The sequence below is a fragment of the Emydura macquarii genome, unplaced genomic scaffold (assembly GCF_026122565.2).
Source record: "Emydura macquarii macquarii isolate MOO-44397 ecotype Brisbane River unplaced genomic scaffold, CSIRO-AGI_Emac_v2 contig_1790, whole genome shotgun sequence".
NCBI classification, from domain to species: Eukaryota; Metazoa; Chordata; order Testudines; family Chelidae; genus Emydura; species Emydura macquarii.
The window spans coordinates 14,881,363-14,901,301 of NW_027131927.1; the positions used below are offsets into that span (position 1 = coordinate 14,881,363).

Genomic DNA, 19,939 nt, shown 5'->3' on the forward strand with positions numbered 1-19,939 from the left:
AAATTCCAAATCTCACGAGTAACAGTCAGTCCTGGGAAGAGCGTCAGACAAAGCACACTTCTCTATATCAATAAAAATTACAAACACAATCCTTTTACAAAGACAAAGCACTTGGGCCTTTTTAGCATAGGAATAACTAGATCAACCGCATAGCATCGTGAACAAGGATTAAAGAACACCAGTTAGGCATAATTATATATTGTTGAAACATAATAGCATACAGTTAGGGTGTTGTGTAAACCACTGGGAAATTTACCACTTAGCAAACATTTAATTAAACAGTGGTTCACATGGAATTTAAACTTTCTTACTTAACTTCAGTACTGTATATATAAGATACACATTGTGTAATGCTGTTAGCTTAGTTTCGTTGCTCACTGCAATTTTCTTGTCCTTTTACCACCACTCTGTTGGAATTCTTTGAGGCGTCAACAAGTATGTGGACAAGGGTGATCCAGTGGATATAATCAACTTAGATTTTCAGAAAGCCTTTGATAAGGTCTCTCACCAAAGGTGCTTAAGCAAAGTAAGCAGTCATGGGATAAGAGGGAAGGCCCTCTCCTGGACTAAAAGATGGGAAACAAAGGGTAGGAATAAATGGAAAGAGGTAAAAAGTGGTGTCCACAATGAGGCTATACTGGCACCAGTGCTGCCCAACATATTCATAAATGATCTGGAAAAAGGTAAACAGTGAGGAGGCAAAATTTGCAGATGATACAAAAGTACTCAAGATAGTTAAGTCCAAAGCAGACTGAAGAGTTACAAAGGGATCTCACAAAACTGGATGACTGGCAACAAAATGGCAGCTGAAATTCAATATTGATAAATGCAAAGTAATGCACACTGGAAAATATAATCCCAACTATTCATATAAAACTATGGGGTCTAAATTACTGTTACTACTCAAGAAAGAGATCTTGGAGTCATTGTGGCTAGTTCCCTGAAAATATCCACTCAATGTGCAGCGGCAGTTAAAAAAGCTAACAGAATGTTGAGAATCAGGAAAGTGATAGATAATAAGACAGAAAATATCATATTGCCTCTTTATAAATCCATGGTACACTCACATCTTGAATACTGCGTGCAGACTTGGTTGCTTCATCTCAAAAAAGATATATTGGAATTGGAAAAGCTACAGAAAAGGGAAACAAAAATTACTAGGGGAATGGAAAAACTTCCATATAAGGAGAGATTAATAAAAATGGGACAATTTTTTGAGACATTTAAAAAAAAATTCTCACATTTTAATTAATTCAATAACAAAAAAGTTTGTTTTTCAAAACCAAAAATCCCACCCCCACTTTATATTCCTTTCCTGTCCCCTTCTCTTCCAGTGGCAAAACAGAAAAAAGGAGAGGAGGAGATAGGAAAAACACTAAAAACCCTCAATATTGGTTTTTTTGGTCAAAATATTTTAAATTTTTTCACGAAACAGATTTACCTTTTGTCAAACCATCACTAGTGTAAATTTTTTCGCCTTTGTTCTTTGGGCAGGGACCTTATCCTGTTACCAGTTTGTAAAGGACTTAGCACCCAGTGGGTGTTAATAAATAAAGGAACATCAACCAGCGTACTGTATCTTGTCTCACAGTTACTTATAACATTTCCCTGGTACCAGGCATGGCAGCTTCTCTGAGCAGCAATGTTAAAACTTTCCTGTATGTGTCCATGACCATCTGGGCGGAAGGCCTGTCAGCTGGGTTCTTCTTCTTACATGCTGAATGGATATCGAACAAATGGAACCTGACAATATCACTCCCTTCAATGTGCCCCAAGAAAAAATTGGAGACATCAGGGATTTTCCATATGTCTGTCTTCTCATCATATGGAGGCATGAGATCGTCTTCAAATGGCACCTCCTCCCCATAGGGCCAAAGCTGTTCAGGAGCTACAAACTCGCCTTGGAGCTCCCGATGGCCACACTTTACCAGCCTACCAGTGCTCTTGTTTATGAGAGGCAAGGCATCCAAGTCATTCACCAGAACATGAAAGTCACTTGTCAGCAGATACTGAGATAACACCTTGTCCAAGTCATTGGAATCACACATTACTAAGGTGCCCAAAGGACTGTTGTGCAGATAATGGATGATGCTCACATAGTCTATTGCGAGCATGAATCTGCGATGCCAAGTATTCAAGCTCTTATACTTGGGAAGTTCCAGCGTTTCATTCAGGCTCTTTAGGGAGCCTAACGGGTGATACTCAGTAAGGATTGTGAACTGCTTCTTGCAATAGCCAAGCAGTCTGACAACATACTTGCTCTGGAGAGACTTCAGCATCTTCAGTCCATGAAGAAAATCTTCCTTCAGCTCTGAGGTGGTGAGCTGGGAAAGGGATACTTTGTTTTCCTTCCACTCAGAAAGAAAGACCTAAAAAGAAAGCAAGAGACAAACAAAACATTTTGAACCTTTTCCTACTGATCAGTAGCAGCTATTATGGACCTGCAGGTAACGGAATAGCCACAACACTGCAAGTTATATATTCACGAGACACAGTGCTGTTAAATGAACAAGTTACACAATTACCAACTAGACTTCAACTGCTACTGAAGTTATTAGGTGACTTACATGTTACAGTGAAGTTACTGCTAGCTACATAGCACTGACTCTGTAATTACTGCATACAGTATTTACTGATCTCTTGTGCTCCCCTCATGAGCTTACGACATGAATTAAATGCAAAGTGACCACTAAATCAAACTGTCTACAAGAGAGAACTTATACAGACCATTCTATCCTGCAACCCTTACTCAATGTGAGAAGCGTCAGACTCCGCAAGCAGTGCTATTGATTTCAGTGGCACTTCTTGCAGAGTAAGGTACCATTCAGTGTAAGTGAGGCAAAATCTGACTCAATGAGATCATCTCATCCTTTTTCTGCTTATGCCATCTATAGTCATAACTCTCGGTGTTTCTGTAATAATTAGCTACTGTGGCGACAATTATCACAGAAGCAATTTAGCACTGATAATCAGCCAGCACACCATATGAACTTTTCCTCCAGGAGACCCACTAACCAAAATTAAACTAACCTTTTTCACAGCTCCTTCACCAACACATTTCAGTTTCCTGACTTCTGTATTTATGGCTTCACAAGACAGCCATGGCGAGCAATTTTTCATTGGTCCTAATCTGAAGTACCCAAATGGACAGAGGCTGGAGTCCACATCAGGCTTTCCATTGACGGCAGAGAAATTGTTGAGGTACATGTACAGAAGAAAGTTCAGGAGAAGCACAGCTATAAGCAACAGCACCAACAAGACTGGAGGAATTTCCCTTTTGAGCAGCTCTTTTTTAACGTAATGGAAGTTTTTTTCCATGTTGCTATCTTCTACCTTCTCTGCAATACACAAACAGCCCAGTAAACACAACACTCTTTTGGGACAAGCAAAGACTGAAGACAAATGTTTGATGGACTTCTTGCAAAACCCTCCCCCTTTAGTCACCCTAATACTCCAAAATATAGACTCGTATATAAGATATTTAAAGAGACACCATCAATGTGAAATAAAGTCAGTTGATTTTTAAAAAAGTGTTAAAAGTTACTTCAAGCTCTACTCGTCTCTGCATCCCCCTGTCTTGTTTTTTTTTTTTTTGGGGGGGGGGGGGGGGGGGTGATTTTTACAAACCTAGGCCCCAGTCCAGCAATCTGCTTGTCCAAGAAGTGAGGAGCTCTGCAAGGGCCCAGACGGAGGAAACCAGAGCTATAGAAGCAAAGAGAAGGAAGGACTGATGCTGTCATATTGGTGGGGTCCATTCATTAATGCTGAGACCACTTTTGGTGATCTCTGTTGTAAGTACGGGTACCTGGTGCATTGTGGGGCATTCCATCCCATGCACATCCAGTCTGTTACTTCACACAGGGAATTGCTGGCAGGCCTGTTGTGAAATTGAAAGAGATGGGGGGCACAGACCACTTGAGCAGTGGGACAGGCGGTAAGATTAAAATCCCAAGCATCCAAGGCCAGTACATGCCTGAGAAAAGCAGAATCTGATTATTAATAGACTTCAGATGATTAATTCAGTGAAATTTAGACTCAAACTGTATCTGAAAGGCATCCTATTGTGCCAAGCAATCACAGAGCACAACACGTTTAGGTCCTGCTGCAAGCCCCATGTGGGTCAGGAGATACCTGACCTTAGGCTGAGCCCCATTTCATTGAGGTCAAGGGGGTCCCCATACAGGGCAGCTGTCTGAACAGATCACTGCTTGGGATTGCTGTTTCCTCTATGCTCCGGATTATCACTCTCAGGATTGCAGAGGTAATGATAAGGGAGTAGGGTGACCAGATAGTAAGTATGAAAAATCAGGACTGGGGGTGAGGGATAGAAGGAGCCATATAAGGAAAAGCCCTGAATATCGGGACTGTCCCAATTGGTCACCCTCTCAAATGGAGAGAAAGGCAGACTGCAAACATTCAAAATACAAAATCAAGTCTATTATACCAGCCCACTATAGGAATCTGAAACTGAAACGACACTGAAAATATTTGTTTGTTAACAAGTCACCACAATCCTGCCCAATGCAATCGCTTCCCCAAACTGAGGTCTACTACACCGCTCTAACAGCCAAGTTTTTTCTGCATGATGCACCTGTGAACGAGATGAGGTGCTTACAACCACACAGAACCGGCGGAGGTGCCCCTCTGCCTGCCTGCCCCCACCTGTCAACAGCGCAGACCCAGTTTGTACAGCGCCCAGCACAGTGGGGGCCAAGCTGGCTGCAGCCTGTGTGTGCTGGGGCCGGCCTGTATGCCTGTGAATTCAGTCGGGAGAGGCAATTAGGGCCGGCGGAGAGGCTATTAATTGCCGGTCAGGGCGGAGGAAAGCGGCCGCCTGTCAGCCAGAGGCAGGGGGACATAGCACACACCAGAGCCCCGCCCGTATCTCCGGTCCGTGCCCGCGGCGGAACCAGGCCCCGGCTCGCTGGGCGGGAGCCCCCTGGGCCGGCGGGCGCTCACCTGGCTCCCTCCTCAGCCAGGATCCGAGCGGGGCCCGGCCATGACACTGCCCAGCATGCACCGCTCCCAGCCAGGCCCAGCACAGCCTGAGCCCGGTGGCTGGGGCCGGGGCCGGGGCCCGCGCCCGCCGTACTGGCCGTGTGCGGTGCGGCTGGGTGGGCGCCGCCTCCTGCGTCCTGCCCGCCGGGTACGGGTGGAGCCGGGCCAGCACCGCCCTCGGGGGCGGGGAGAGCGGGGTCCCGACTCCCGGCTGCGGCGGTGGCGCGGGGATGGCGGCGGGGTCCAGCCGGGGCTATGGCCCCTCGGCCACCCTCTGCGTGGCGGTGACCGCCCTGAGCGCCGCGCTGCTGGCGCCCGGCCTCACCCAGCCGCACGGTAAGGCCTCCCCCCGCCGGTCTGGCCCGGCCCGGCCCGGCCCGGCCTCCCCTCAGCCCCACTTCTCCTCCCTGCCTGGTCTACCCCCTTTCCTTCCGTTCCCTTCCCCCATCATCTCCTCTGCCCCCCTTCCCTCTCTCGTCTCCTATACTCTGCCTCTCCCAAGACAGGGCCTCCCTGCCTCCTCCCGGTCCCTCTGTCTGTCCCCAGTCCTCCCCACTGCACTTTCACGCTCCTCTCTAGTTCTCTCCCCTACACAACTCCCTTGTCTCCCTTCCCCGACTCACTATCTGTCTCTTGTCTCTCCATCACCTCGCCCTCGTCCAACTTTGCTGTCTCCCTCTCCCAGTTTCAGGGAGAATCTGCATCTGTTCTCTACAGTAGCTCTCCCACCCTTGCCTGGATCGGGCGGGGGGTTGGTTTTCCATTCTCCTCTCCTCCCAAACACGTTTCACAGCTATAAATGCCTGCCTGGGTTACAGCAAAGCTCTTTTCACAGCACAGACTGGAGCTCCCTTGGGATCATTCCCTTCCAAGCCCAAACCTGCAGGATACTGCGTGTGTGTGGGGCCCCTGAATACAGCCCCATGGTGTTCTGTCCTAACACACAGGGCCTGGTGTAAGGCCTGAACCAAAGGCAGCAAAAGCCAGGCTATGAGCCCTGTCATAAAGCAAATGCTTGCTTACAAGTTTACTGTCCCGTACCTGAACTTGGCAAAGGCGCAGCGAGCGTTGCTAAAACACCGGCACTCCTAAGAAGTACTAGGCCCTGAGTATTCATGTAAACAGTCCAGAAGGCTGGTACAGATACACCCCAACCTAGAGTTATGGCATAAACACAGTCCTGGGGGATGGTACAGGAACACACTAATCCCGAGTAAGACAAAGACGTGAGGACAGGACAAACAGGATGATGGATGAAAATGTTTTGTTTAAACCAGCCAGAACAAGGTGTAGGGTCAGTAACGACATCAGGAGAGTTATAAGTAACTTGTTTGTATCAATGTATAAAAGAGAAGTTATAGGAGGGGCATCTTTATCCAGCCTAGGGGACAGCAGAAAGTCTTGTTGCTAACTGAGCTGGTCCATTGTCACGGGCCAACGTGTTAGTAAACATGTAGTATCTATGGCGTACTAGTACTGTGCTTCGTCGGCAATAAACCTGGCTGAGCACCTTCGCCACCGAACCAAGTCTGGTCTTTCTGGGTAATATTATCAAGGTCTGCTGAGCCAGCTGTCTGCGGAGAGCTGGGCTGGCACATGGAGAAAACACGCACGTATGCCCACTGACAATAGGTTCTATGCAATGACAGGGTGTGGAGTAACTCACAGGATCAGGGCCCAGAGCTTATCATTCAGAAGAGATTCCCACCCCCTCCTAAAACAAAATGGGACTTTGTTTGTATGTAGGGTCTGTCTTCTGATTATTAGATTCCTGGCTGAGAGCACCTAATCTGCTGGGAGCAAATTAAAACGTTTTATTAGGAAATGTTTAAGCACAAAACAATAAAGCAAATGTCAAGGTTCTCTCTCTGTCCTGCATGGGAGGGGCTGGGGGTGTGCGGCTTGAGGGTTGCAGGAGGGTGTCGCTATCCACATCTGTGGGCATGTCTGCACTGAAGTGGCGTACGGGGGGATATGTGGGTTGGGGGACGCTATCCATGGTGGACTGGGAAAAGGTGTAGAAGTGGTCCATGTGTGGGGGTGGAGGTCTGGGGGTACAGTGGCATGCCACCGCGAGGGGGGTCCTGGGAGGCGTTTGCTAGGGAGGGCGAGTGAGTCACTGTAGGTGATTGTTAACAATGCAATGCTAAAGTGCTACATGTGGGGTGAAATGACTCTCATTAGTGGCTCTGCATTCTCTCTCTGTAACATTTGAAGTTTAGCCATGGTCCTGATCTAGCCATGGTCCTGATCTAAATATTAGATTGATCTAGCTATATCACTCAGGGCTGTGAAAAATTTTGTGGCCTATGCGATGTAGTTGGGCCAACCTAGCACTCGCTGTAGAAACAGCTAGGTGGACAGAAGAATTCTTCTGTCAACTTAGCTACCATATCTTGGAGAGATGGGTTATCCACATTGATGGAAAAACCCCTTCCTTTGATGTAGGAAGTGTCCATGCCACAGTGGCACACCTGCAGCACTGTATCCATGCTGCTGTAGCTATATACCTTCAGTCTGTACACCAGTGGTGAGCACTCTTGTTACCTGCTCATTCCGATTCCCCAGTGGAATAATAGTTCTCCGGAGCCATGGTGGAGGCAGGACTGGAGAGATGGGGTCTTTTCTGTACAATTTCTGTGGTCCATAGATTCTTGAGTATGAGCTGCCCTAAATGTGCAAGCATTGGCAAGGCTGTAATACAGTGTCTGCTGAGTTGTCCTCATTCCTGTAACAAAGTTGCCTTATATCCATAAGTGTGTTATGCAGACTTTCCCCTTTCAGAATACTAACATGTAGCTTTCTCTCCATTTCTGCGTCCTAACAGGTTTATCCAGGAGACCCTTAGAGCTGAAAATTGATCAAGCCTTGCTGCTGGTCCACAATGGGTTGATCAATGAGAACTTGACAGTCTCCTGGCTTTCTGATTATTGTTACCAGGTAAACAACACTCTCCCTTTGTCCACTAACATAAGGTTTTGTTCTGGGAAAGCAAGGATATGGCACTGGACCCAGGGTGTGATTGCAGCTCATATAGAGAATCCTGAGCTAGTGTACACAATCTAGCTACCTGAGGAAGCGGAGCCGTGAAGCCACAGGAGTGTGGGCTGTACAATCCTGCCCAGAACCCTGGATAATTACTTGCAGGGCTAGTCCATGCTGATGTGTGCGCTGCCACACCTTCACTGCTCCAGTATCCAAGCTAACTAGATTACAGCTAGCTGGCTACATCTGCAAGAGCAGTGTAGACATACCCAGTGTACATCTGCAAGAATAGTGTAGAGCAACTGCAGTGTAGACATACCCAAAGACTTGTTCACTTAAGGGATTGTGGAAATAGTAGAAAGTCCTGGTTTTCAGTCCCCCAGTTTTTCAGCTAGTTCTTGGATGGACAAAGGATCCGTGTCATAGATGGTGGGGGAAGGTGGACATCTTCCATGCTCCCCACAGCCTCCAAAATCTTCTCCCCCAACTGCTCCATCCAACTGCTGAAAGTCCCATTCTGGACTCTCAGCCAGTGAATCACAGATATCTATAAGACTCATAACTTCAACAATGTCTTGAGAGAAAAAGCAGCGGGAAGGAGATAGGTCTTTCCTATGGTTAATGAGAAAGTCCATAGATAAAGTGCAATTGTAAAGGTTTATTTTTAAGTTTGAAAGGCATATAAACTCACAGGCTTTAAGGCATAAACTAACTACTGATGACTGGTAAGGGGTTAAGAAGAAAGCTTCCTTATAGCCAGGTTATTCCATATTTACCCTGTTCAGGGTTTCTTTTATCTTCCTCCAAAGGAGCTGGTGCTGGCCCGTCAGAGATAGGATGCTGGACTAGCTGCTCTGATCTGGGATGACAGTTCCTGTGTTCTTAGTGGAGTGTGTCTGGTTTTTTAAAATGATAAATTTTCCAGTATTTTAATTTGTTCCTGTATTGTAATTTGTATTTACTCTGTTGGGAATTTGCTTTGTTAAAATGGCCCTTTTGAAAATTCCACACTGGTTGCCTAATTTTAGGCTCCAGTTTTTGAAAATCTTGGCCGATAATTCTTCCTCCAGCCAGAGCTCACAAAAGTATTACCCGCTTGCTGTTGGTCAAGCCCAGCTTCCTTTGTACTCCTCTTTGAATTAAAAGAAATAATAATAATAATTTTGCTCTACCTAGTAAAATCAAGTAGGTTCTTTTATTTTTTTAATCCTTCATATATCCTCATTTTCTAGTGCTTGTATCAGGATCTGATATTTGTCCCCACGAGCAACACATTGGGAAAGCCCAGCATTGTAAATGTTGCTGTGGATTCTCAGCATCCAATCACTCTACAGCTCAATGGCACTTTGGAAGGCAGAGAGCTTCACAGGTTTGTAACTGATCTGAAGATAATGTGTGTTGAAATAACCCACTAAGGCTTACATTTTCTGTCACTTGCCAACTACAGTCCCTAAAATCTGTGGCCTCCCCACCACAGTTATTACTGGACATTTGGGAAGTTAAGACTTGCAATTTAATCTTAATAATACCAACAATATAAAAATATAATTTTACGATAGTGCCTAGATCATCCAATCATAAGTTATGCCCATAGTGCTATGTGCTGTACAACCACATATAGAGTCAGAGTTTAAGGCCAGAAAGTACCATTGTTATCCGCCGCCCCCCATTCTTGGTTTGCTGACAGAAGCAGAAGTCCAGAGTCCAGCAGCAGGTAATACTATGGATTTATTGGGGTAATCAAGCAAGAATCCCAATTCTTTACACCAGTATTTTTCCTTCTTCCCACCTTACTTCCTGTTTGACCTTAGTTTTTATAGTGTATCTCAACCAATAATTTCTTTAAATTATTACAGGATAATTCTTTAACCAATCCTAATATATTGTAACATAATTCTCTAACCAATCATACCCCACCACCTTAATAGATTAAAATTAGTTATGCAACAGACAGAAACAATCAAAGAATCAGACAGAAATTATCAGAAAAGTGGGTACCATAATGACCAAACAATACGAAGTGTAGATTCTACAACCACAACTGTTGACAAGTGTTTAAAAACCAGACAGAATGCTATCAAACAAAATTTTCTTTAAACATTCTAGGATCTTTCCTTTAGCTGGAGGTGTTAGCCTGGATCGCCTTCTTAACAGCCTGGTATTGCCTTATTTTAATGTCATTTGTTTGGAATGTGCGGATGTGACCACAGGCTTCCCAGTCTAGGGCTGCTTCTGTTGCTTGTTTTTGCTTAGCCAAAGTAGAAGGCCTCAGACTGTCACAGTGAGAGAAGGCCCATAGACAGGCGGCCTGTGATTTTGAGTCTTTGTTTCTATACCCCTATCACTAGCTAAGTGATAAGGATATACTTAAAAAATCATAGGCCTTTACAGGCAGGCCTAAATATCTATTTTCTAACAGTCACCAAATCATATAGTCTGATCTAGATATCCCAAGCCACCAGTGTCAACAGCACCCGGCAGGGCTGTATTATCCATTAGGCACAATAGGCACAGTGCCTAGGGCCTACGAAAAAAAAATTATATATAATTTTTTATTTTTATTTTAAAAACTATTTATTAATAGCTTAAAATCAAATTAGTTATTTCGGTCGGGGGTCCTACAAAGGGCCTACAAAGGTCTTAAAACGGCCCTGGCACCCGGACACTAAACCAAACAACAAAATCAGACCAAAAACCTATGAAGTCATGGTTCCTGCTATTCAGGCTATAGTTTAAGAAATCATGTGACAGATGAAGGGTGATGTCGGTAAAGGGTGGGTCAATAAGTCTGATACAGACACGAGAGGTAGCTTTGGGAGCTGCTGCATGGCCAATCAAAGAAATGGCTGAATGAACAATTAACTGAAAGCACCAAATCAGGGTGCAGGAGCCAAGCTTCAGTAACTAAAGCAAAGTAGATAGAAGACCCCTCACCAAGTTGGAAAAAAGAAAAATCAGGTCACAAGCTAGGGCCCTTTACAGCCCTGTCTCCTATTGTGTGTCCAGGGAAAGGTGGTCACTGCAGTCCTGCTGCAAGGAGGGGCACAGGCTGTGTGCTTTCCAACATGCCCCTACCCTTCTTCCCCTAGCCCTGTTTTCATAGCCCTTCCTTTCTTTCAGCCCACATTCCAGCTGGCCTAACCTGTAGCCCAGTAGTGCCTACCACAGTACGTGCAGGCAATAACGATTGCACAGCAAGTCCCAGCACAGCTTCCCTTCTCCCTTAATTCTTTGCAGGATCCATTATCATTTTGGAGAATTTGGAAACTATTCTCTTGTGGTAAAAAGCTTCCATAACAGCACCAAGATTTCCTGTGACATAATCATCAATGAAAGTCCTGTCAACAGCCATCTCCGTATGTAACACTTTATTTTCCCTTTTCCTTGTGTAACTCAAGTTATTTTTTCTTTTAGGAAATATGCTCATTAAAATTCTCTTTAGTCCCCTTTCTAGCAAGCTGCCTTGCTGCCTTCTCCAGGACTTTTTGAGGTGTTTCTGCTGCTTCTAACACACAGCTACAATCAGATCAATCTCCTGCCTTTGTCATGAGACCTCTGGGAAACCCCTTGGACTGGATGGCCCAGGCTTGCATGCCGTCCAGTCTTTGGGAGCTGGTTTTCCACTGATTTAGCTGTTAGCCATTTTTACTGTTCCCTCATTTAGCCTGAATGGAAGGCAGCTGTCAAACCCGGCAGCTTCAAGGTGGCATGATTGCCTAATCTTCAGCATAACACATCTCTGTATTAAATACAGTGACCACAGTATTTGCCTCCACTACAGTTTTGTCCTTTCTTCTTTCAAGTCTGCCATTTTCCTTACTGCATATCTTTATTTCTCCTCCCTGATGGATTCCCTCACTTCCATCCTTCATTGTCCCTTTTCCAGCTTCAACTCCTTCTTCAAATCCACTCTTCTTCACGTCTCTGCCTCCCTTTTGGCCTGAGATTCTGCTATGTGCTTCTAGGAAAATATTGACACTGTGTAATGTGAGCTCTCATTCTTCCCTTGCCTCTGCCAACCTTGCTACACCACTACCTTTCCATACTCAGCTCCCTCCTCCTTTCTCAGAAATTTGATGGTCTCTCCTTCACTCTTCATCCAAACCCTTGACCCCATCACTTCTTTACCTCCATAACTACTGCCTTTTTTTCCTCCTTTTTGTAATCTCTGTCTCTCGTTGGGCTCCTTGCTCTTCAAACATGTCACCATCTCCCACGCTCCTCGTCCCCTTTACATCCAATCTCTTCAATAATGAGTCTGTGCCTGCTTCCCTGATGCTGTGTAGCCTGGCTTTCGCCATCTCCTCTATTCTTGTAAAGGTCACCAATGAACCCCTTCCTGTCTGAGACCAACAGCTGTTTCACCATCTGCATCCTTCTTCACTTGTCTGCTATTCCCTCCTTCCCAGCTCTCCCTGAGGCTTCCTGACTCCATGCCTGACTGCTCTCCTGCCTGCTGCATCTACCCTTTCCGCTGTCCTCTCAGTTTCTGCTCTCCCTTAGTGCCTAGGACAGGCCACATGGTATCAAAATGCTCCAGTTGTTTGTGTAAGATAGTCAAAAATGTCTGCAGGGTTGCTGGGTTTTTGTCAAATACATCAGACCCTTTTCAGTGGTGTCTGGCTCAGAAACGTTCCAAACCAACAGTGAAAGCTGGGCTCAGGAGAGAGCCATCAGCACAGCCTGCTGCCTTCCAGGTCTCTCCTCAGATGGGGACGGAGCAGGATTTATATACTCCTTCATCTCCTAGGATGCCTTATCCCAGCCCAATCTGGCTGGCAGGGAAGTACATTTGCCAGCAATCCTGCTTCTCTGGATCCCAGAGGAGGCCAGCTGGAAACGGCTCAACATGGAGGGGGAAGGAGAGTTCCAGCCCACCCTACTCATGGAACACCACTCATGGGCCCTAAAAGCAGAGCTGGCAGTGTTTCCTCCCAGGATGCCGTTCTGATACCCCTTTCTCTTGCTCTGTGACCTTGATCAGTCACCTAGGTATGTCTCCTAGCAAAACGTGTAGTGGCATAGTGCTGGCCCAGGTGGCCTCCCTCACACTTTAAGGGGCTGGCACACCCCGTTACAGTGTCCCTTGGGTTTCTGTCCTTGGCCTGCTGCTCTTCTTTCTGTATCTTATCATTTATTTATCTACGTTACATCAGCACTCAGAGGCCTTGACCAGGATTGGCCCCATTGTGTGAGGTACTGTACGAACACCTAGCACAAGCCAGTCCCTGCTCCGAAGAGCTTACGGTCTAAATGGACAAGACAAAACCAAAAAAGTCACAGGGTATGTGTCTGCTTTATATTTTAAGATTTAGATTCCTTTAACTCTAACGAGACTACACTTGTGTGAAGAAGTGATTTTTTTTTTTTTTTTGGTTCCCTGGCCTTACCAGAAAATGGAGGGGAGGGAAAGGAAGAGTTAATTTCAGGTTGAACAAAACATTTTGTTTTGTTTTGGAATTTTATTAAATGTTTTTTATTTTTAATAAAATTGAAGTTTTCAATGAAAAGTCATTTCAGATAAAAAAAAATGGAAATGTTACAAAAATGTCAAAATGAATGTTTTGTTTTGGAAATTTTTTTTGACAATTTGCAAGTTTGTCTTGAAATTGTGAAATGTTTCAGTCCCTCCGAATGTGCATTTTTTTTGTTAAGTAGTTTTGACCAAACTCTTTCCCTCAGCTCTAGCAGAGACATTCCCCATTTTTGCAAACTCCTCTACCTCTTTTACTCCTTACATTCAGGCTGTTTCTAAATCCAGTCAGTTCTTCTTTTAAAACATATACCAAGTCAATCCTCTCCCTGTTGCCCTGCTACCACTATACTGTGTTTTCCCTTGGTTACTTTTACACTGGAATGTACTGTCACTAGGTTGCACTTGCAACCTCCTTTGGATATTTTGCTGGGGCTTGTGTTCTCATATAAAAATATCTAGCATTTTCATCACTAGAACTAAAATTGTTTCACAGTCTTCAGTGTGTACAACAGTCCTGTAAGGAAATATGCCCATTTTACAGCTGGGGAGCTGAGGCACAGAGAAGCTAAGTGACTTACCCAATGTTGCACAGGAAGTCAATGACAGAGCCATAATTGAATCAGGGTCTCCCAAGTCCTAGGCTATTGCCCTGACCACTGGTCAATTCTTCCTTTGGGCTACCACTCAGTGAGATTACTATAACAAGCTGTAGGCCTGACTTATCACTGGATTATTCCAGTTTTACACTGGTATGATGCATTATGTATCAGGACCAGAATGCCCGCTATTTTTGTTACATCAGCTATGAAGATGTCTCTTCTTTTCCTGCAGCTATCTTGTATGCGTTCCTAATTTATATGGGGATCCTCAGCATCCTAACATTGGGACACGTCTTTGTGATGTAAGTGGACATTGTTTGTGAAACATTCCTGTACGTGTTATAGAATTGCTTGGGGTTTTTGTTGTAGATGAAAGCACACTCACTATTATTATTTATTATTTATATTGCCACAGCACCCAGGAGCCCCAGTTAGGAACCAGGATCCATTGTGCTAGGCGCTGTACAAACACAACAAAAAGATCCTGCTGTCTTATGAGTACAGGCCCTCAGCTGGGCTGTCTTACAGTTCATTGGCTGGAGTCTCGTCTTCATTGGAGTTAGGCTGATTTGCACCAGCTGATTCTCTGTCCTTTTGTTTGCTAAGGGCCAAGCTCTTGATTTAAGGATAAGAAATTTATTCAACAGATTAATTGCTGACTGAATTTAGTAGAGCTACTGTGGAAGGATGGAGATAATGGGGGACTGGATGGCTCACAATATTACCAATGGGACATGGAACCTTTCACTTCTGGCCAAGATGGGTAGTGTCTGAAAGTCTTAACAGTCTGACAGCTGTTGGTGTTAGAGAGACAAAATGGGTGAGGTATTATCTTTTATTGGGCCAACTTGTTTTGAAGAGAGAGACAAGCTTTTGAGCTTATACAGAACTCATCTTCAGAGCTCACCCACCTTGTCTCTCTAACATCCTGGGACCAGTATGGCTACAACAACACTGCATATAGCTGTTGGTACTCTCAGTCCAGTGCTGGAATGCTGGTTGTTTGCATTGCAGCTGGTCGCTGATTGATACTGCTCTTTTTAGTCTTATTGAAGAGCCAGCTGTAGCATATTACTAACTCACTCACATGCATGGGATGGGTGAGGAGATGGCTGCTGCCTGTGCTATATTTTTTGGATGTCTTCTGCCAGGCTGTCATTCTGTAGCCTTTCACCAGCACTAAAATCACTCCCATGCCCTTATTATGTTTGTGATGCCTGAATTTTAAATAGAGTTTTATTGCCTGTCAAACAATCCTCCTTGTTGGCTGTATTTTTAGCTGTTCTATCAAACTGTAGCACAGGAACTAGGATGAGGAATGAATATGAGAAAATAGGCCTAAGTTCAGGAACATCTGCTTAAATCCTTGTGGTCATCTCAAGGGAGCCCCTGCTGTATTCTGCTTCAGTCAGCCCACACAGCAGTTCAGACCAACTTCATTTAATCGTCACACAGTTATCATTTTCCAGATGTTGATATACTCCAACTAAACCAGTGTTGCAAAGTTTAATACAGTGAACATTTCCATGTACTTTCAGTACTATGGAGAGTCTGGGGTCCTGAATCAGGAAAGTAAGCATCCCCTGTTCAGAAAGCAGTTTAGCCCCTGGTTAAGACCCATTCAAGTCATTAGGATTTAAGTATGTGTATAACTATAAAGGTTGGAAAATCTGTTTACAAAGCTGTCCATCCTGTGCACTGAATGAGGTGGTCCCGTGTGTAAACAAAAAGGGGGAAACATCTGAGCATGTGGTGATTATACCATAAAGCATATACACAAGAGGGGTGAATTAAAGTTGCATGAACTACCTTAATTCTGGTACTCTCTAACTTTTGTGTGTTTGACTTTGCAAGCTTAATAACATTATACTAATGCAGGACTTTTTGGGGGAGTGTGTATTGTTTTGCCCAATGAAAGCCTCTTTTTAAAACAGAAGTAGATGTTCTCAGTGTCTGGTTTGTGCTGCTCCAACATGATTTGACAGCATGCATTTGTTCTGAACAAACAATTAAGTTTTTTTTTTTTACTGTTACTGATTCACAGCATTGATCCAATCAAGAACTGGTTTTACAAGAAACTGAACCCTGTAGACACTGATCATCTCATTAATTCTGTGAGTTGCTAGAATGCGCTAATTTACGGTCTGTGTTTTTACAACGAAGCATTGATGCCAACGCGTCCTTTTTGAGATTCAGTAATTTACCCCCTCATGAGTGCCTGTAGGTCCTGGGCAGTCCTTGAAGTGCGGGCAGGCAGCTGTCTCGACCTGTGGGGCGCGCTGGATGGGGCTCTCCACCCATGTTTACTATATGTGCAGTAAACGTGGATCACTCTCAGGATACATCTACACCAGAGCTGACGGTGTAACGCCCAGTTCAGGTAGATATGTGCTAGCTTTGACTGAGCTAGCATGCTAACAATAGATGTGTAGCAGCAAACGGCAAGCCTCCCCAAGTACAATCCTGTCCAAGACCCTGGTTGATTACTCGCAGCAGCTAGCCTATCCTACTACCCACGCTGCCCTGGCTACGCTGCTTTTTGTAGCATGCTAATTCAATCAGAGCTAGTGTGCGTAGGCCTACCGGAGCTGAAAGTTACATCTCTAGCACTAGGTTAGATGTACTCTGTCAGTTACTGTGCAATCAGGTATTTGGTCTCTCTCTAGTTTCGGTGCAGGAAATATTCCACTGAAAGGATGACACGTGGACAGTGTAAGAGAGGAAAGCAATGCTGGCTCTGCTGACTGCTCCCAGCACTACAGGCAGTTCTAGGCATTCTGAACTCAGGCTTAGAGGTCTATGGTCAGACCAGGCCCTGGAAATGCTGCAGAAGCAGTGGGTCACATTCTGCACAGTTACACACGTACAGATTTGGAATGTGGCTGTTGGGATCACTCTGGATTTACACTGGTGGAATGAGATCAGTGTCTGGCCTAGTGTGCTCTGCCCACACAGGATGAGCACGCTTCACAATTATGCTCCCCAGTTATTCCCTCAGGAGTCTATCGTACATGACCCTCATTGCTGGTGGTGTCTGAGTGCCTCAGAATCATTATCCACACAGCATCCCTGAGATGTAAAGAAGTACTATCCCCACTCTATACATGGGGAACTGAGGAACAGGGTAGATTAAATGACTTGCCTAGTCACGTGGCATCTGTGGCCAACATTGGGATTAAACCCAGCTCTCCCGAGTCTCAGTCCAGTGCTCTGTCCACTGTACCATGCTTCCTACGCTGATTGAAGAAGCAGCGTAGATTTGTTGCACAAGCAGGTGAACCTGTTCCCATCAGGAAGATCACTGCAACATGGTGGAGCCTTTGATGGTGAGAGGAATGAGGTGGGAAAAACAAGGAATCCCTCAGTGGGGGGGGGGCGGGGAAGAGAAATGGGAAGAACAGAATTAGTTACGGTATGGTGAAATGCCCAGAATCTGTAGCTGGCTGAGTCACATTCTCCATGTGGTCAAGATGTCAGAGGAGTTGATGCAATTACTAGCTTTTCCTCTTGTGTGTTGCTTCTTTGTCAAGGAGCGTGGGTCCCCGGCCAGAGCAGATTCTGCAAGCAGCAATGTCCCTGCTACTGCATGGACCGTCTCCCAGCGGCGACTGCGCTCTCTTGACACATTCCGAGGGTAAACTGCAGCCTTATGGGCTTCTGTACTGCTCACTTTAAAGCTTGTCTAAATTTGAATAAATGCAATTATGACCACAGTATGAAATCTTCACCCCCAGGGATGGTGGAATATGTCATGGTATCTGATGTGGGTATATATTTATGGAGAAGGAAACTACCTATTAGTAGAGCTGGCTGAAACTTTTTTTTTCCCCTGTGAAAACTTTGAATTTTCAGCAAATAATCAAAAAACAGAATATTTTGGCTGTAAACCAAAATATTTCAATTGGTAGTGCTGCCCCAGTGCCTCAGGGGAGTTGTAATTCAGGTGCCTTATCCTCTTCTTTAGGGTGGGCTCTTTGGTCACACTATGTCTTCCATCATGCACCATGTCTTCCCTCTTGGTTAGTGGAGGGCATGCATCGCGTGGATAACAGTTTCATGATTATAGTGCCTCATGGTAAATGTAGTCTCAGTGGGAAGTCTGCCAATAGAGGAGATGCGGGAGCATGAGGCAAGTGAATTATGACTCCCATATGGCACTGTGGGGGCATTACAGAATCAAAATATTTCAGTTTTAGGCTGAAAACTCATTTTTTTAAAGTATACAGGCCTCCAGGTTTTCAACAAAACATTGACACAACAAAGCATTGAAAGCAGACACCTTTCATGAAAAATACTATGTCAAAAACTCAGTTTTCCATCAAAAAACAGTTTAGATGGAAAACTTTTGACCAGCTCTACTTATTATATCTTATTCCTCTCCCTCTGTGTTAGAATTGATCCCTGTAGTACATTTACTAGTATCTGTCCTGTCAAGTTTTGGTGGGTCTTTCACCACTTCCCTTGAGAGACTATTTCACAGGCTGCCAGATTTCCGTGACAGGAAGTTTTTCCTGATGTTCAGCCTACATTTCCTTTTTCTGATGTGCACTGCGTGACTTCTAGTTACATTTCCCTTTATTGCACTAAATCATTCTCTTCCCTCAGTGAGGCTTACAAGTAAAAACACAGCTTTGCTCTTCCTTCCCCTGCTCCCAAATTTCTTGCATGGCCTTGGTCAAGTCATTTAACTCTGAGTTCTCATTTATCCACTGTCTACAATGGGAGGAATGATGCTTTACCCTCTTTTGGGGGACGGTGGGAGGGGGTTAAGGCATTGCTAAATAAAGTTGTTGGAGTACATGGAATTACTAGGTCCAGTAAGTGGAATCTCTGGCTTAGAGATCTGATAGCCCCAGGGGGTCCATTTAACTGGGAAGAACTGCAGGATCCTCGTTCTTGGGTTTCTTAAAATATTTAGAATTGGGCTGGAGCAATGTGGAGAGCCAGCTTTTGTGCACTGAGCATGCTTAGTAACATGACTTTCAAGAGCTCTGACCTTGTTTCAGTGAACATCGGTTTCCTCTGAATGAAGGTCATCCACTGATCCCCTGACAGCAAACTTGGCTGTTTTGTTTATAGGTTTGCTTTGAAAAAATCAGATTGACAAATGTTTTAATGGGGTAAAATATTAAATGCACATATGTATCTATTACTGACACAAAATACTGTATGTGCGTTCTCATTATTTTGTTTGTCTTTTTAGGTTCGCGCTCATAATCATGGTATTTGTTAATTATGGAGGAGGAAAATACTGGTTCTTCAAACATCAGAGTTGGAATGGTAAAGTATGGTATATCCAGTTAGTGTAGACCTTAGTCACGGAAATGAACAGACAGGGACAGATCCTCAGCTTGTGCAAATAGGTGAAGCTCCATTGGAGTCAGCGGAGCTATATCAGTTTACGCCACTAAAGGACCTAGCCCCCAATATCTAGCAGGAGAATAGTTCAAAGCACCGGGTGACTGTTCTTGGTATCAGACAATCTCAGAAGGCTTTGTATCACAATCATCATATCACCTTTTTGCTGACATCTGTAACAGAGCCATGCATTTTGGGTGGCTGAGTTGTTGTTTAACAGTTATGGTGGTAGGACCTAGAGATGACAGCCAGATCATGGTAGGTGCTGTATAGATAACATTAAATGACAGCCCCGCCCTAGTGATCATGCTTGACAGTCTTGTGTTCAAACATTGTGCTGTATTGCTATCATGGTAAATCGTGAAAATCCCATGCCAGAAATCTTCCCTGTGACACAGATGTTAATTCAGACAGCGTTTTGGTAAACTGGTTGAAGGGAAAGTGAAGCAGATTTAGTCAAAGGAGTAGTTATTGATCAATATCTTTTAGGATGCTACTTAAGAATTTGGTTTACCGAATCATT

At 44.6% G+C, this 19,939-nt stretch overlaps 2 protein-coding genes across 6 annotated transcripts in view; one reads left to right on the plus strand and one right to left on the minus strand.

Moving 5' to 3' along the window:
* Positions 1-182: 182 nt before the first annotated feature.
* Positions 183-5,677, minus strand: POMK (protein O-mannose kinase). Of its 4 annotated transcripts, XR_010921499.1 has the most exons (5): positions 3,806-4,575; positions 3,628-3,702; positions 3,031-3,338; positions 1,442-2,369; positions 183-1,132 (listed from the first exon to the last, which is right to left on the minus strand). XR_010921499.1 is itself a non-coding variant. In XM_067556949.1 (4 exons), the coding sequence occupies exons 1-4, from the start codon at positions 3,822-3,824 to the stop codon at positions 1,596-1,598; spliced, it is 1,176 nt and encodes a 391-aa protein (XP_067413050.1). In that variant the 5' UTR covers positions 3,825-4,575; the 3' UTR covers positions 183-1,595. The 4 variants fall into 4 exon arrangements, 3 of the variants coding, with proteins under 3 accessions (XP_067413050.1, XP_067413051.1, XP_067413052.1); XM_067556949.1 differs by having other exon boundaries at positions 183-2,369; XM_067556950.1 differs by lacking the exons at positions 3,628-3,702; positions 3,806-4,575 and adding an exon at positions 5,622-5,677 and having other exon boundaries at positions 183-2,369.
* The window catches only part of HGSNAT (heparan-alpha-glucosaminide N-acetyltransferase), a 24,955-nt gene continuing 10,065 nt past the window's right edge, over positions 5,050-19,939 (plus strand). For both annotated transcript variants that reach the window (XM_067556947.1, XM_067556948.1), the window contains exons 1-8: positions 5,050-5,334; positions 7,826-7,938; positions 9,216-9,352; positions 11,221-11,339; positions 14,291-14,360; positions 16,103-16,172; positions 17,589-17,692; positions 19,262-19,338. In XM_067556947.1, the coding sequence (XP_067413048.1) occupies positions 5,229-5,334; positions 7,826-7,938; positions 9,216-9,352; positions 11,221-11,339; positions 14,291-14,360; positions 16,103-16,172; positions 17,589-17,692; positions 19,262-19,338 (796 nt within the window). In that variant the 5' untranslated portion in view covers positions 5,050-5,228. The remainder of the gene's footprint in view (positions 5,335-7,825; positions 7,939-9,215; positions 9,353-11,220; positions 11,340-14,290; positions 14,361-16,102; positions 16,173-17,588; positions 17,693-19,261; positions 19,339-19,939) is intronic.